Genomic DNA, 17,830 nt, shown 5'->3' on the forward strand with positions numbered 1-17,830 from the left:
ATAGGTTGTTATTTGATGGTATTTCTGATTTCCCTAGGAACTTGAAGAATGTGCTTTCTTTGACATGAACACCCACATGATGCCGTTCATTCTTCAGCCACGTGAAAAAACAGTTCCCGGAGTTCTCGTCACTCTCATCTTGAAGCAAAAAATCACGAAGCATATCGCCTTCCAAGTACTATACAACGGTTAGTTCAAGGGCATGATTTCTTTGGGGGACGGGGTGTTAAAAGTGGCCTAAAGACTTTCACTATCAGTGGTGGCAGAGAAAATCTTATTTTTTGCAGTTTCAGGATTGGTTAGTTGCCTGAGCTTCGGACAAGCTGTTACACATCAGATTTAACAATTACATTCCACAAACATGCTTTCCTTCTTTTCGGGCGTTTTTAACGTCTTGTGTGATAAAGACATGAGATTATACGAATTTTTTAAACCCCTTTTTTTATTGATTCTGGACATAATGCTCCCGAAAACAATTTTTTTTTTTTTACTAGTGTTGACGATCTTGGTATAATTTTTCATGTGAAAATATTATACTACTGCTGGTACAAGTGAATTTGACCTAACATCATTTGACCACCCTGTTTATGTATATACATATAAATAATAATTAGACAATTGGGATAAAAATGAAACCGGTCATAGTGAAGGAGAGAACTCTAAAGACTTTAATTTCAATCGTTTTAATTATTATTTCTATATCGCCGTGAGGGAGGATTATCAACACGAATTATTTGTTCCCTATATACATACATGTATATTATATTATATTATATAGGCCTACACATTATTTTTATGTGCAATACGGTGTAGCAAAACCACCATGGCAAGTGACTCAAATTTGGAAAAGTTATCATTTTAGGCTAATCACTTCTCATCACGTTGATATCATATATTCACAATTTAGATGTGCCCATGTGAATCCAATAGCCCAATCAAAGCCGATGGGATCTGCATCGTCCAAAGGCAAAGCTGAACCAACTGATGTTGGACGAGGAACATCCAAATGTAAGATTTAAAAATAATATATATATTAATACTATTTTTCCTTTCGGTATGCAGGGCATCGTATCACCGTCATGGGTACAAATGTAAAACGTGTGTACAAATTAACACGCATTCAATGGGATGTCGACGAGCTTGATATATGAAACAATTTTCTTATTGTAAAGTGACGATTTGAAGAAAGTCGAACAAATTTACATTATATGTGTGCAATTGAGACTTGATTCTGATTTGATTTTCATTGATTATTGCATTTTCAGCATCTCAGTTCTCCGAAGAGCTGACGAGAAGCGAGCATCATCTTGAAACGATAGTTCCAACATCACCTGAGCCTGCAGACACAAAGGGTAAGACTATATCAGGAGCGGTTCTGGAGGAATACATGTATAAATATTGTGTTATTTTTTGGTTGGCGCAGGGCGATGCAGTGATGAGGTCTTCTAGCAATCGTTTTCTACATAATGTGCTTTTTGGGGGGAGGAGGAGAGAGAGGGGGGGGGGGGGGACTAGAACTGCTACTGCGGACTATGTTCTTGTAATTGGCCTTTGTTCTAAATATCATGTAATATATTATCAATGTATTTTTTATACCGTATAATATTTAACAACTCTTCGCTACATGTTCCATGATTTTATCTCAAACATGTCAATAAAGCAAAGTAATACAATATACTTCGACGGTCGACATGCAATAGATAACGGATCAGTCATAATTCTTTACAGAACAGGTCGGAGTTTGGTTTAATCATTTTCTAAAAGCTTTTTTTTTTTTTACGTTGCTTTATTTTAGACGGAAGTCATACTGATGTCCTTACAATACCTAGGCCATTGACTCCACCATCGACAGAGTCACCGTCATGTGAACATGCCTACCAAGTCATAGATGATTTGGTAACGGAGACAGTAGCAATTGGTAAGGAGCTGAGAGATAAAGTCGTGTTCTGGGCTCTGTAACATTAAAAAAAAAAATCAATTTGATCTCCCCCAAAAATAATCTTATCTCCTCAATCAATCGTAACTTTAAGGTGAGTAGTTACTGACATTTAATTTTATGTTACAGATAGTAAAGAACGAAATACTTTGGCAAAACATTAATATATATATATATTATGCTACACTCAATCCATGTGTAATACGTGGGCAGGCTACCTTAAACGGTTGCTGGAACTTAACCGGGGTAATAATATCTAAAGTCCTGTGGAAGCGCATATTATGTATTGTGATATACGCTTATTTCCTTTACATGCTCCTTGTAAATATGAACGATGTAATAATTTTGTTCATTTCGATTTAAGCTCCATCGACATCATCGACAGTGCCCGTCCCTTCATTAGAGTCTGTAGCAGAGGGGACAATGGGAGACTTAGCCCCACCACCAATTGTGACAAACATTGTCCAAGAATTCATTCCAGGACTTTCAGCAGACCAAATACCCCAGCGTTCTGGGAACGTCTATATCAACGTCCAAGAGATGGTCATCAACAATCCCCAAGGGAATAATCCTCAAGGAAATAATCCCCAAGGAAATACTGTTGCCCCTACTCTTTTGAAGAGAGGAGCAAAACAGATCATTAAGCCATTCATTGGGCGTGAAGAGGACCACTATGACTACCTTCGCAGCTCTTTTGGTGGTGATGCTTTCCCTAGCTATATGCCCCAATCCTCGCGACCATACGATCCATATCTTACCAATCCACGAGACAGCTCTATCTCCACGAGAAAGAGCATCAAAGAAAAGACAATGATTATAAGTCTCGACGAGTACAGCATCAAGGTTTTACTTTCACCCGAAGATCTGGACAAAGCCACATATATCACAGCAGAAGCATTGCCAAGTATTCCACCTGACTTAAACCTGGAAAAAGACGAAGTTGTCATCTCAGTTGGGCTTAAGCTTTCCCCTCCTGGTCTTCAGTTTAAAACCCCGGTGGAAGTCACGGTCTCACATAGCGCTATTTTCAGCAACCCAGACAAGGCAGAAATTGTGCTCTACACCCGAAAGACTGGTAAGATCTTCCTTTTACCATAGATCCCATATTCCCATATAAATTCCTTTCCCTTCTCTGACAAGACATAAATCTTAATTTGCACTCTCCACCAAGGTGTTTTATGGATACCCGGCAAAGGTATGTACCACATGGTACGTTCCAACCATCACGTCTCTTGTAATTACGTCCATTACATCGCGTCTGAACTTTGAACACAACGAGATATGCGTAGATCAAGAATACTTCACAGAGCTTGCATAGATTCCGAACAAGAATAGCACAGCCGGGCGTGATGGAAAAAACTAAATCGTAAACTCGTGACTTGCATACAGGTTTGCCATAGGCTACATTCTTGAACAAGTCTTATATCATAGATTCTTGACATTGCCCTTGAGTTGATTTCTCGAAGGCCTTTGTGATCTTGTTTGATAAGAAAATAATTTGTTGACAGAAACAGTTTCAAATCAGATGTCCGTTATGAATAACGGACAAACATCACAAAGTTAAACACCAATTACTCAATTCTGTATAAGACTGCATTATCACTTTTGAACCGTCAGTCATACAGTGTTGACGTTACAGATCACAACATTTTGTTCTTAAATCATCACCGGTCATTTCAGGATCAACATCATAATCATAACCATCATCTCCTTAAAATTTCTTCCACAAAATGAGAGAAGAAAAAAAAACATTGTCAGTATCAACCTTGTTTAAATAACGTATAGGCCTAAGTCGCATAGTTCATACAGCCGCCACTGTCCAGATTCCTGTGGAAAGATCGTGGGCAATTTTGGGAATGAAAAAAGTGTTATGCATGATCTAATACTTTAAACAGTTTGTTACTAGCCAATCACCAAACAGCAATTGACATTTTATTTGTACGAAATTGCTCACGAATAAATAATGACCCCTTATTAAAGAAACCTACCTTTAATACCAACAAATTTACATTATTTTTGTTTTTATGAAAGTAAATCCCAGAGCATTGACAGCTCACTGCGTTACAAATTAACACGATCCTCTCTGTTTTGTGTGTGTCCTGTCGAAAGGGTCTGATGAATTTTCAAGGATAGTTCCTGCTTCTGACAAAGCTGCTCGGTGTGTAGTCGCAAAGAATCACCTTACTCTGTACATAGACCATTTCTCGGAATGGTGGATTATCTCCTTAATCAGGAGATACTTCATCGGTAAGCGGCTCATCTGTACGCCATACGCTCCCCTGTCAACATCTAGAGACATGATGAACAGAATCTTGCTCATCATTAAAGACGACTTCTGGGGAGTGAAAGAGGTAGTTTTATTATGAATTATTAGTTGGTTTAATTTCTGGTGCCTGTTATAGGTAATGACCTTTTTTCCTTCTCATTTCTCTAGAGTCAGATCGCGTTCGTCATCCTTTGCTGCGATTTTGTCAGATTTCAACTGACTTTGTCAAAGCATCATTTAAATGAATACCTCGTGTGTTCTAAGGTCTTGTCTATGCGACACATTTTAATGAAATTATGTTGGAATTGATTACACAAAAACGAATTTAGACCGTACTGTGAGACGAATTCGAATGAAGTCTGACAATAATAAATGGACAAGCGTTGATATTGATTGAATTTGGATTAAATAAACATTAAAATGGACAGGAATCCTAAATAATAGCAAGTTCATACAACTAACACTGTATTTTTGTTTCCTTATCAAACACTGGTATTGGGACAAAAAGTTTAATACCATAGTTATTGAGATAACTTGTGTATGTCCCCGGTCTTCCAGTGGTTCCGATGTCAATACTTGATTGTGTAACGTTTTTTTATGTACAGGGGTCCGTGCACGGAGGGGGGAGGGGGTGGGGATCATAACCAATTCATACAAATGACAGCTGTAATAATGAACCATTTCGCATCTTGGAGTACTAATCAGTTCGAGACTCACAAAATATTCATCAACCATTTTCATGTAGGTGTCGTGGATTTAGACCGTACTTTGAGACGAATTCTAATGAAATCTGACGAGAAGGAATGGACAAGCGTTGATATGGATTGACCTTTGGCTAACTTGGATGACATAATGAATAAATTGAATTTGACATGTGCACGATCACGGACTCCTAGGGTAAACTTAAAGTGTACAAAGATGAATTTGAATTAAATAGATATAAAAATGGACAGGAATCCTAAATAATAGTAAGTCCATACAACTTACACTGTATTTTTGTTTGTTTAGCAAACACTGGAATCCGGACAAAAGTGTTATACCATGGTTATTAAAATAACTTGTGTATGTCCCCGGTCTTCATTTGGTTACGATGTCAATACTTGATTGTGTTACGTTTTCTGAGTAGAGGGGTCCGTGCACGGAGGGCGGGGGTGGGTGTTGGGGGTGTGGGGGAGGGGTCATAACCAATTAACAAAATCACAGCTATAATAATTCTAACCTGATAATCGTTTCACATCGTGGTGTCGTGGTACAGTCGTTCATTCATTTGACTCTGAATCCAGTGGTTGAGGGTTCGAATGCTAGCCCGTTGCTAACGTTCTTTGGCAAGACATTAATCCGTATTTGCCATCCAGGTGTATCTGAGTACCTTGTAAATGCAGTGCCATCTCAAAGGACAGCATTAGCGCAATTATTATTATCATTGTCATTATCATTCTGTCAATATTGTTCATGTATGTTCAATCTTCGCAGGATACCAGACTAAACTTCAAGGTAGCCTTTCAAAGTGAGCAGTACTGCGTATATTGGGGACACGGACCCCTACTTGTCAGACATCTGGAAAACAAAGACGAAGTTTCGACACAGGTAAGAATCTTAGCATAAATAATATGCGGTGTTCCGCAGGGAACAAAACTAGGCCCGTTGATGTTCCTAGCTCTGGTGACTGGAATGATGCCGCACATGATATCGAGCATCATTGGAAATATGTTTACGACCTAAGCCTTCTCGAGGATCGCACGACTTCGGCATCTCCGAAACTACAGGACCATTTTGTCGAATTGGAATATAGGAGTAAAGACAATTACAAGAAATTCAATACCACCAAGAGCAATGCCATGTCTGTCAACTTCATGAAATGTACCATAAAAATTCCTTGTTTGCGTCTCAATGATGAGCCTCTGAAAATAACGGAATCCCAGAAAATACTGGGCGTGCACTTACAATCCGATCTCAAGTGGGACAAACAAGTTAGTGATATTGTAACAAGAGCGGGTAATGGAGTATTTATGATAAGTCGTCTTTGCAAGGCATCTGTCCCAAGTTGTGACCTATTCAACATCTATTCATCTTACATACGTCCTATTTTGGAGTATTCATCTCCCCGTTGGTCTCGTGCAAGCATGACTGCAAATCAGTACAATGACATTGAGAAAATCCAGAAAACACACCAAAAGTGTTTGCCGCATCATTATGAAGGACATCTCCGTCTGCCGTATTTCGAAGCGGCATGAACAATTACTGGATTCCTTTGCTCGTAGTCTGTTGAAATCTCCCCGGCACCGGGATCTTCTCCCTCCCTTAAGCTATGATCACAACTCAGAGCGGCGACCGACCGATTAGCTGCTCAGTCTCCGCTGGAAATTCGGCATCGCCCAACAATTTTTGGAGAATTCGAGCAGGCTGTAGAGCCCCAGTGATGCCTGGGCGGTGCCCTGTCGATTTCCCGTCAATCGCCGGTCGATTTTAGGTCAAAACTTGGCAAAATCGGGGAGCTTCTCTGGGCGGCGTCCCGACAGTAATCTATTGATGACCCACCGATTCCCAAGCGGTCTCCCACCGGTCACCGGCTGATTTGAAAGAATAAGCCCGGCGGGGCACCAAAATCCATTCGGTGCCCGCGGGCGGTCGAGTCTATTTACATGCAAAATTACAATAAAATAGGAAGCGTTTGATGATTTGAGCTAAAAAATAGTAAGTGAGATAATTGGACTATTCCTGTATATAATAAACAAGTCCAAATCGTTTTCGTTCAATATATGCTAACGTCATGCGAGAATACGTTCGCAATTGGACGCTACCATTTCGGTAGAGAACTCCAGTCGGAAAGAAAGGTTAAGATAAGAAGTCCAGACCAGATTACCAAAGTCCTTTTGGCTGACGCCACTCGGTATCGTGTTCACTCAGGTTTCCGCGATTAGTCTCGTTTAGTCGCTCGGCGTCAGATATAAATATCGTTATTAGACACGAAGCCTTGTCTAAAGGCTAGGCTGTTGGTGGAAAGCATCACATGCCAGCTAGCACCCCCCACCTATGCCGGAGTGACCTAGGTTAAAACCGAAAGTCTGCGAAATGTACCTCAAAGACTGGTAAGATGGTATTTTGACAAGGGTGAGGGTGAGTGCAAAGTACACATGTACATACATAGGTAATATTTGAGCGCACACGTGCGCGTAAACACAAGTACGTACAACTTGCCAGGCCGTCTCTTTCCAAAATTATTAATTTATTAAATTTTCTCCAAAAAAGCAACAAAAAGAAAAGAATATAAAGGAAAATAAGCAGAAGGAAAGGGGATGGAAAGAGAAAGAATCCTAAAAATAGTCATTTATGACATAAAATTGTACATATGTATATATATATATATATATATATATAAATAATTCATAAAATAGTGTGTGGCAAAAATAGTCAACTGTGACTGATTGCCAAACAAAATCAAATCAAGAAGAAGAAAAAGGGAGCTGTGCGGTCTCGGAGGGGGATAAAGGGGAATATGGTAGGGGGAACAAAAGACGCGCGGTTCCACGGATGGCTTCCAAGGGGCCTCTTGGACGGTATCTCCATCCATGACTCTCTCCCTGGTTCTCGTTATAACATTATTTTTAGGAAACTCGATTTAAACATGGGCCATAATTCATGGTGTCATTTTTAGATTAGATTGAACCATGGAGTAGTTCCTATAACTTCATAGGGTGTTAATCGATGGTTATCACTGATTTTTCTAGGAACTTGAAGAATGTGCTTTCTTTGACATGAACACCCACACGATGCCGTTCATTCTTCAGCCATATGAAAAAGGAGTTCCCGGAATTCTCGTCACTCTCATCTTGAAGCAAAAAATCACGAAGCGTATCGCCTTCCAAGTACTGTACAACGGTTAGTTCAAGGGCATGATATCTTAGGGGGAGTGGGGGGTGGTGTTGAAAGTGGCTTAAAGACTTCCACTATCAGTGGTGGCAGAGGAAATATTATATTTTGCAGTTTCAGGATTGGTTATGTGCCTGAGCTTCGGACAAGCTGTGACAAAACATCAGATTTAACACAAACATATTAAATTCCACTCACATGTTTCCTTTCTTTTGAGGCGTTTTTAACGTCTTGTGTGATAACGACATGAGATTATACGAATTTTTAAAACGCATTATTGATTATGGACATAATGCTCCCGAAAACAAAATTAAAATTTTTACTAGTTTTGACGATCTTGGTATCATTTTTCATGTGAAAAGATTATACTACTTTTGATACCAGTGAATTTGACCTAACAACATTGTGCCACCCTGTTTATATATATCTATATATATATATACATATAAATAATAATTAAGACAATTTGAATAAAAATGAAACCGGTCATAGTCAAGGAGAGAACTCTAAGGACTTTTATTTCATTCGTTTTAATTATTATTTCTATATCGCCGTGACGAAGGATTATCAACATTAATTATTTGGGTTTTTTTATATATAGATATATATTCTATGTACATTAGTTTAGGCTCATCACTTCTCATCACGTTGATATCAAATATTCACAATTTAGATGTGCCCCATGAGAATCCAATTGCCCAATCAAAGCTGATAGGATCTGCATCGTCCAAAGGCAAAGCTGAACCAACTGATGTTGGACGAGGAACATCCAAATGTAAGATTTAAAAATAATATATATATTAATACTATTTTTCCTTTCGGTATGCAGGGCATCGTATCACCGTCATGGGTACAAACGTAAAACGTGTGTACAAATTAACACGCATTCAATGGGATGTCGACGAGCTTGTTATATAAAATAATGTCTTTATTGTAAAGAGACGATTTGAACTGAGTCGAACAAATTAACATTATATATGTGCAATAGTGACTTGATTCTGATTTGATATTGAATGATTATTGCATTTTCAGCATCTCAGCTTTCCGAAGAGCTGACGAGAATTGAGCATCATCTTGAAACGATAGTTCCAACATCACCTGAGCCTGCAGACACAAAGGGTAAGACTATATCAGGAGCGGTTCTGGAGGAATACATGTATAAATATTGTGTTATTTTTTGGTTGGCGCAGGGCGATGCAGTGATGAGGTCTTCTAGCAATCGTTTTCTACATAATGTGCTTTTTGGGGGGAGGAGGAGAGAGAGAGAGGGGGGGACTAGAACTGCTACTGCGGCCTATGTTCTTGTAATTGGCCTTTGTTCTAAATATCATGTAATGTATTATCAATGTATTTTTATACCGTATAATATTTAACAACTCTTCGCTACATGTTCCATGATTTTATCTCAAACATGTCAATAAACCAAAGTAATACAATATAATTCGACGGTCGACATGCAATAGATAACGGATCAGTCATAATTCTTTACAGAACAGGTCGGAGTTTGGTTTAATCATTTTCTAAAAGCTTTTTTTTTTTTTACGTTGCTTTATTTCAGACGGAAGTCATACTGATGTCCTTACAATACCTAGGCCATTGACTCCACCATCGACAGAGTCACCGTCATGTGAACATGCCTACCAAGTCATAGATGATTTGGTAACGGAGACAGTAGCAATTGGTAAGGAGCTGAGAGATAGTCGTGTTCTGGGCTCTGTAACATTAAAAAAAAAATCAATTTGATCTCCCCCAACAATACAGATAGTAAAGAACGAAATACGTTGGCAAAACATTAATCTATCTATATCTATATATATATATATATATATAAATATATATATATATATATTATGCTACACTCAATCCATGTGTAATACGTGGGCAGGCTACCTTAAACGGTTGCTGGAACTTAACCGGGGTAATGATATCTGAAGTCCTGTGGAAGCGCATATTATGTATTGTGATATACGCTTATTTCCTTTACATGCTCTTTGTAAATATGAACGATGAAATATTTTTGTTCATTTTGTTTTAAGCTCCATCGACATCATCGACAGTGCCCGTCCGTTCATTAGAGTCTGTAGCAGAGGGGACAATGGGAGACTTAGCCCCACCACCAATTGTGACAAACATTGTCCAAGAATTCATTCCAGGACTTTCAGCAGACCAAATACCCCAGCGTTCTGGAAACGTCAATATCTACGTCCGAGAGATGGTCATCAACAATCCCCAAGGGAATAATCCTCAAGGAAATAATCCCCAAGGAAATACTGTTGCCCCTACCCCTGTTCCTATGGCTTCCATAGTACCTCCTAGGCTTCAGCATGAACTGCGTTGTCGGTTGAACAGAGAAAGCCCAGTTTACGATGACTGGAGGGGTCTTGCCAATCAGCTTGGACTTGAAGAATACATACAATCACTCGAACAGTGCAAGAATCCGACTGAAGAACTACTCGTACTTGCTGAGAGTCAAAAGAAGATTCAGAACCTTGGGGACTTGGCCAAGGCGTTCGAACGCATGAATCGTGGGGATTGCCAAGAGCTCTGCGAGAACTATGCGTTTGAGGGAACAAAGTCAGCTGGTCCTCGGAAGGATCAAATGGAAGATGATGACATAGACAGTAGTGATTACTGGTAGGGAACAGGCTCAATCTGTTCCATATCAATGATGGGCCTCTGAAAAAAACGGAATCCCAGAAAATACTGGGTGTGCACTTAAAATCCGATCTCAAGTGGGACATTAATTATAACTGTGATTAAGTTATGATAAAACATCGATAATTCTCGGTTTCGTTTTTTCTGGGACGCACTGTATATTCGCTGCATTTAAATAGGATTATTACATTGGTTGCTTTTACAGGAACGAAGTGAGATTCTCTCTAGGTATATTCATCGATTTTAAGAAAGTAATTTTGACACCATTAATCTTAATATACTACTATCTCTAATCTCTATCATCATGGCATTCGAGTTTAACCTTTTGCATGGTTTAAGGACTATCTTAGTAACAGACCCAGATTGTTCAATGTGGTCTAACGTTATCTATAAGGAATAATATAAGATGTGGTGTTCAACAAGGATTAGTACTAGGGCCAACTCTGATTTTATCTAAATAAATGATCTACCATCAGTAACTGATTGTTTCGATTTGCGGCTGTTTTCCAATGATTCTAACATAGTTCATACTTTTCCAGCTGATCAGGGCAAAATTAATATGGATGAAGTTTTTTAAAACACACAGATAAATTGGTGCATTACAGGTAATTATCAGTATGTTATATGTCATGTATTTCAGCAATATAATTATGTGCAATATTAACTGTCATGATGATTGGCACAGCAGGTTCTTTCATTCATTAATATTTTGATATTGCATGTACTGTTATCCTACCTCTCACTCTCCCATCCCTTTTCTCTATTTGAACTTGCTACTTTTCAAATTTCCTTTTCTCTTCTTCAGTTTTAGTCTTTCCTCTCTATTTCTATTTCACTCCCTCCCCTCTCTCTCAGCTCTCTATCTGTTTTTTTTTCTCTCTCTCTCTCTCTCTGCCTCTTCTTCTTTCTCCCTTCGTCTCTCCTTCCTCCTCTCTGTTTCTCTCTCTCTCTCTCACTTTCTGTCTCTCCCTCCTCCTCTCCACCTCTTTCTCTTCTGATGATGTTTTACAGTGCAGCATTGTTTAATTATCTGCTATTCTTACTGTGACCAATAATACCTAAGGACTTTCATTTTTTTCATGTGCAATATGTTTATACATCATGTCACACTTGTGATTAGCACACAGCCAAACCTCCATTCTTAATACTAGTACTCTTTGATATTCATTATACCTTCTGAATGGAATTTGTATTGCATTTTATCGCAGTTGTTCCTATGTTACAGTTAATTGAATACACGTATCTGGATACATTGTATTTGTTTTGATGTAAACATTTATTCATTTTTATATATTTGTTTTCATTTGTTATGTTTTCTTTATATATATATCTATATGTTTTTTGAATGCAATGCAATGTTTTTTTTAAAATGATTGTATGTTTAATGTAAACTTGCATTTTTAGTCTTTGGACTTTTTGACAAGTCTTGAATAAAACCTCATTTGAATTGAATTGAATTGAATATTGCTAACAACTAATTCAATGAAAACCTATTTCATGTTGAAAAATAGGAGTAACAAAAAAAGTATTAAATGGTAAACTGGAAACAGTTGGAGAGGAAGTCAAAGAGGTTGATGTTGCCACTTATGATAGACATCTGTCATGTAATAGTCATATTCGTTATGTAAATCAGTGTGTTAGGAAGGGAGATAGATTGTTTTTTGTTTAGATTGCGACATTTTGTTCCTAGGCATACTCGACATTATCATATAAAACGTGGATAAAACCACACATAACCTGCGGAATATAGGTGTGGGGACGCAATAATAAGGAAGCATAATTATTGTATTCACAGAAAATTGCAGTTTGTGTTTTTTATTTTGCATTTAGAGATGGGAGAACTCCTACAGCTCCAATACTTAAAAGATTGCGAATCCTAACTTTGTATAATTAGGATGATTCATCAATCTCTAACTTCATGTCTGATCTGTTTAATAAACATTTGCCTCATTGCCTTGATAGATTATTGTGCCATTCTAGAGTATAGCTACTCTACAAGGCAAACTGAAGGTGGACAGTTACGTCTCCCATAATGTAGAACGACACGAGGTCGATTTTGATTGTCTTTTGAATTTTGTAATATAGATTACCTATTAATGTCAGAGTCTGTAACCACACATGTGTTAAACGAATCATGAATTAAAAATCCATGCAAATAGTCTGTATTTGTACGATATTTCATATTATAAGTTTGTATCTTGTAAGACATTGATAAACTGTAGTCTATTTTATAATATCGATTGTAATGGTAAATTTTTTTTTCTCCTGAAGGTTACTTGTACAAAATACATTATTTAGCTGTAAGGCGTAAGGATCGACTAGCACATACATTGTATGTTATTATCTGGCCCCTTTTACCAACCAATACTTTGTCTTCTTAACATGTACATATGGTGGTATGAAATGCATGGCTATTATTTTCTGTTGATAAAATAAAGTTGATGTGTTTTTATGTTACATATTGTATATCTTGTTTTCTCAAAGGGTTGTCCTCTTACAAGGTTTGTTTCCTTTTGGCCACTGCCTTCCTCACTTTTTATAATCCTTTGTCATGTATTGTCATCCATTTGTCTGTTTATATATGTAGTTTTATCTGTTGATCTCTTGAGGAGAAATAAATGAAACTGAACCAAATAAACAATTCTAATACAAAATCTATACATCAACAGGATTGTAGCTATAAAAGTGATGTACATGTATATGGAAATAAATTAACATCAACTCAAATCAGTCAAATGAAATGAATTCAACTTTGAAAGCATCCAGAAGGAATTACCTTTGAAAAAAATTGCTGCTCCTTACCCAGAAAAGAATGGGGAGCTGGTACGATGATGAAAGCCTTTATGATAGCAACCTGCCATTATGCGCGCAGGGTGACCATAATTATGATAGAATACTTCTCAGGGAGTAGAGATGGTGCACATTGTGTGCGTGAATGGATTCGATGACTGGAGTAATAATTCTATAACAACAGTGCTTAGAGAAGGTATTCCGTATCAGGTACTGAATAAACCCAAATTATTCTTAATAAATTAATGTTTTATAATGCTGGAATATTAAACATACACACCAAATAGTACTAGGTTCTAACGAACCGTTCCCTCTCAAAATAGGTATCATGTTCAGTAGGTTCGTTTAATTTTCCAAGCTTTCCTTGGTTAAACAACAAACTATACTGTAACAAATTGCACAAAAATGACACAGAGTAAATGCATTTCGCTTTGTTTAATGAAACAATTGCCTACAGTACCGTAAAACAATGTAAATGAAAGGAAAATGTGCGATCCCCTGTTTATTGAACCATTACAAAATATTCCCCAAAAATCGTATCAAAATAATTAGTAAGAGTTACTCTACCTAACCATGTCACATTATCACATACAGTTGCATTTTGATTGACTCCATGGTAGGCAATATCTTGCTATGAGATGTGCTCCCCTTAAAGGTAATACAAAGTTTTGGGAAATTTTGAAAATTGGGTGGATAGTGATTCTTTACAATTTTGAAACATTTGGATGCCCCTGTGGATGTATTATGAGCACTAGAAAATTTAGCCCCTGATCATCCACGCTGGCACCAATAACATCTCTGAGGGTGCTGGTGAAGTTTGCCACCAAATCACAGACCTCGGCAAGTCTGTTGCTGCCGAGGGGTTTAACGTCTCAGTCTCTACGATCATCCATCGTAGAGGGGAGAGTGAAGCGGACAAGAAGCGGGTTGATGAGATCAACTATCTGATGGAGTTGGCAGCCAGCGAGAACAGATGGGGCCTCATCATCAACAATGATATCAGCGAGCAGCATCTCGGGCGTGATGGCGTTCACCTCAACAGAGCCGGTCAACGAATCTTGGCAGGCAACCTGAAACGCCTCATCAACAGTGCTGACCAACCGACAACACGAGGCCATGGCTGGACTCAACGGTCGTCCGATCAAGTTACAGGCAGTGAACCTGGAGCAAGGCGGCATCAAGCCATCTACCGAGAAAACCAGAGTCTTCATTCTGATGAGGAGAAAAGCAGCCCCGTAAAGTCCTACGCCGAATCTGTTTCTGGGAGATCTTTGGATTTCAGTGCAGTCAAACAGAGGTCACGACTGAAACCAGCCTTCAGACCATCCAAGGTGGACATGAAAGACTGGGCGAAATATCTTCAATTTGTAAGAAGGGTATTGAATTAAGTGAAAGTTTGACAAAATCTAGTGATGATCCGAAAATTATAGTTGACGGTCGAAAATATAAGTTCCCTTGTGGGAACTGTGATAAGCCAGTCAAATGTAATCAACACGGCCTTCTGTGTTCTTATTGTAAAAAATGGTTTCACACTAATTGTCAAGCTATCAGTTTTTCAGAGTACCGCAGGTTATATTATGAATGCCCTGATGAGAAGTGGAATTGTTTAACATGTTGTCTGCCATCTTTTTGTGACTCATTATTTAACGACGATTGTTTAGAGAAAGAAAGCCAAAACGAGTATAGACTAAAAGAAAACTATTTTAAGATAACGCGCGTTACACCTGAAAAGCAAGCGATAGCAAGAGTAATTCAGCCAAACCTCAGAGATGAAAACACTTCTCTTTATCAAGAATTTGAAGAAAAGTTTAAAGTTAAAGGTCTTCATTTTTTACACCTTAATGTGAGGTCTATTCTAAACAAGATATCGGAACTTAGAATTCTTTTTAAAAGAAAAAGGCTGTCTATTATTGCTTTCACTGAAACATGGTTAAACAATTCCATAAATGATGAAGAAATTGAAATAGACGGATATAAAATCATACGCCATGATCGATCCTCTGGCTCTGGAGGTGGTGTATGTTTCTATATCAGAAATGATATTGCATTTAATATTATGGATGCTATAAGTACTGGAGATACGGAATCCCTGTGGATAAATTTGCTTATACCAAGATCAAAACCAATTGTTGTTGGTGTTCTGTATCGACCTCCGAAAAACAATTTGTTTATCGAGAAATTGTCCAATATTCTTGATACATTAAAGAAGGATGACGAAATAATTCTTTTAGGAGACATGAATATTTGTCTTCTTCGCAAATCGCCACTGGCTAAAAAATATATTGACTTGTTGAGTCTTCATGGGTTTAGTCAACTCATTAAAGAGGCAACACGCGTTACACCTACATGTTCTTCTCTATTGGATCATGTTGGTTGTACCAAAGAAAATAAAATAAGTCAAAGTGGTGTCATTGATCTAGGTATTAGCGACCATTATTTTACTTTCTGTACACGGAAAAATGTTAGACTGGCTATAGGTCATCACAGGACTAATGATATCAGATCCATGAAAAAATATACAGAAGAGTCTTTCAATCTTCAACTATCTGTTGTTGATTGGTCACGAATAACTGACTGTACAGATGTAAATGAGGCATGGTCAATATTTCAACATGTTTTTATCTCAAATTTGAATATGATAGCGCCACTGAAACGGATAAGAATAAAACAAAGATCAGAAACTTGGGTGACTAAAGATATTCTTTCCCTAATTCAAGAGAGAAATATAGTATACAAAAAATGGAGGAAAAGAGCAAAAGATGAGAAGCTCTATAAAAGATACAGAGTATTAAGAAATATGGTCCAAAGAGAGGTGAAAAAGGCTAAACTCGATTACTTACAAAACAAGATAGAAGAAAATAAACAAGATTCGAAAAAACTTTGGCAGAATCTAAAAAGCTTAGGTTTGAAAATAAGAAGCGAAAAGAACAAGAATCTGTCATTAAAATTGATGGGGAATTATGTCATGATAAGATGGCCATCGCTGATGAATTCAATTCTCATTTCACAAATGTGGCTGCCAAATTAGTAGACAAACTCCCCCCTTCCAAAGACTTTTTCAGCGCAGACAATGATTGTATTCGTGACTTTTACGAAAGAAAAGGTGTACGTGAAAACAGCTTCGAGTTATTACCAATCAGTGAACAATTTGTTTTCAAAGAGTTACGTAAGTTGAATGTATCAAAAAGTACTGGGTTAGACTTGATTCCAGCTAAATTTCTAAAAGATGGTGCGAAGGTTTTATTTAAGCCTCTAAGTTACTTAATGAACCTATCTATCTTGACGAGTACTTTTCCAGAAGATATGAAAATAGCAAAAGTGACTCCACTTTATAAAAAGAAAGATAAAACTGATGTTAGCAACTATAGACCTATTAGTGTTTTAAGCGTAGCATCAAAGATTCTAGAAAAATCGGTCTGTGTTCAAATTGAAAGATACTTCAAAGAAAATGATATAATTTATGAATTTCAATCTGGTTTTCGACATGATTATTCGACTGAAACATGTCTAATTCATTTGACTGATTATTTGAGGAGAGAAACTTCCCAAGGACGCTTTGTTGGTATGGTGCTCCTTGATCTGCAAAAAGCTTTTGATACAGTTAATCATTGCGTCTTATTGAAGAAGTTACAACTAATGGGTTTTGATAAGGCAAGTTTAGATTGGTTCAGATCCTACTTATCTAATCGGCACCAAGTAGTGGCCATTCATGATATTCGTTCCAAACTAATGCCTATAACATGCGGTGTTCCTCAGGGAAGTATTTTAGGCCCAATTCTATTTTCAAGTTATATAAATGATATGTGTATTTGTATAAAAGACTTCAAACTATTATTGTACGCAGATGACAGCGTACTACTCTATTCAAATCCTGATCCTAAATATATTGAGGAAAAGCTCAGTGAACAGCTGTCTACGTGTGTCGATTGGATGACTGATAATAAGCTTTCTTTACACTTGGGAAAAACAGAAAGCATTTTATTTTGTTCTAAAAGTAGTTCTAAAAAGTCATTTGAATTCAAAGTGACACACAATAATCAAGCAATCAAGAGAAAAGAGTCTGTGAAGTATTTAGGCATTGAGTTGGCTAGCGCAATTTCATTTTCATCTTTAGTAGAATCAGTTGTAAAAAAAGCAAATTCTCGTCTGAAATTTTTGTACAGATATCAAAGTTGTATGGATTTAAAAGCAAGACGTACACTCTGTTTTGCTCTTATTCAATGTTTATTTGACTATGCTAACCCTGCATGGTACAGTAACATAAACAAGTCAGATCAAAAGAAGTTGAAGATTATACAGAACAAAATGGTGAG

The 17,830-nt window shown here is 37.5% G+C and overlaps 1 protein-coding gene across 1 annotated transcript; it reads left to right on the forward strand.

Moving 5' to 3' along the window:
* The first annotated feature begins 922 nt into the window (after positions 1-922).
* Positions 923-11,512, forward strand: LOC105442735. The gene is made up of 10 exons (XM_030985142.1): positions 923-1,008; positions 1,266-1,352; positions 1,796-1,918; positions 2,301-3,011; positions 4,046-4,287; positions 5,676-5,789; positions 7,931-8,081; positions 9,105-9,191; positions 9,631-9,753; positions 10,109-11,512. Exons 1-10 carry the CDS (start codon positions 945-947, stop codon positions 10,708-10,710), a joined length of 2,304 nt encoding a protein of 767 aa, XP_030841002.1. The 5' UTR covers positions 923-944; the 3' UTR covers positions 10,711-11,512.
* Positions 11,513-17,830: the final 6,318 nt, after the last annotated feature.

This window comes from Strongylocentrotus purpuratus, unplaced genomic scaffold (assembly GCF_000002235.5).
Source record: "Strongylocentrotus purpuratus isolate Spur 01 unplaced genomic scaffold, Spur_5.0 spur5_scaffold_14, whole genome shotgun sequence".
NCBI classification, from domain to species: Eukaryota; Metazoa; Echinodermata; class Echinoidea; order Camarodonta; family Strongylocentrotidae; genus Strongylocentrotus; species Strongylocentrotus purpuratus.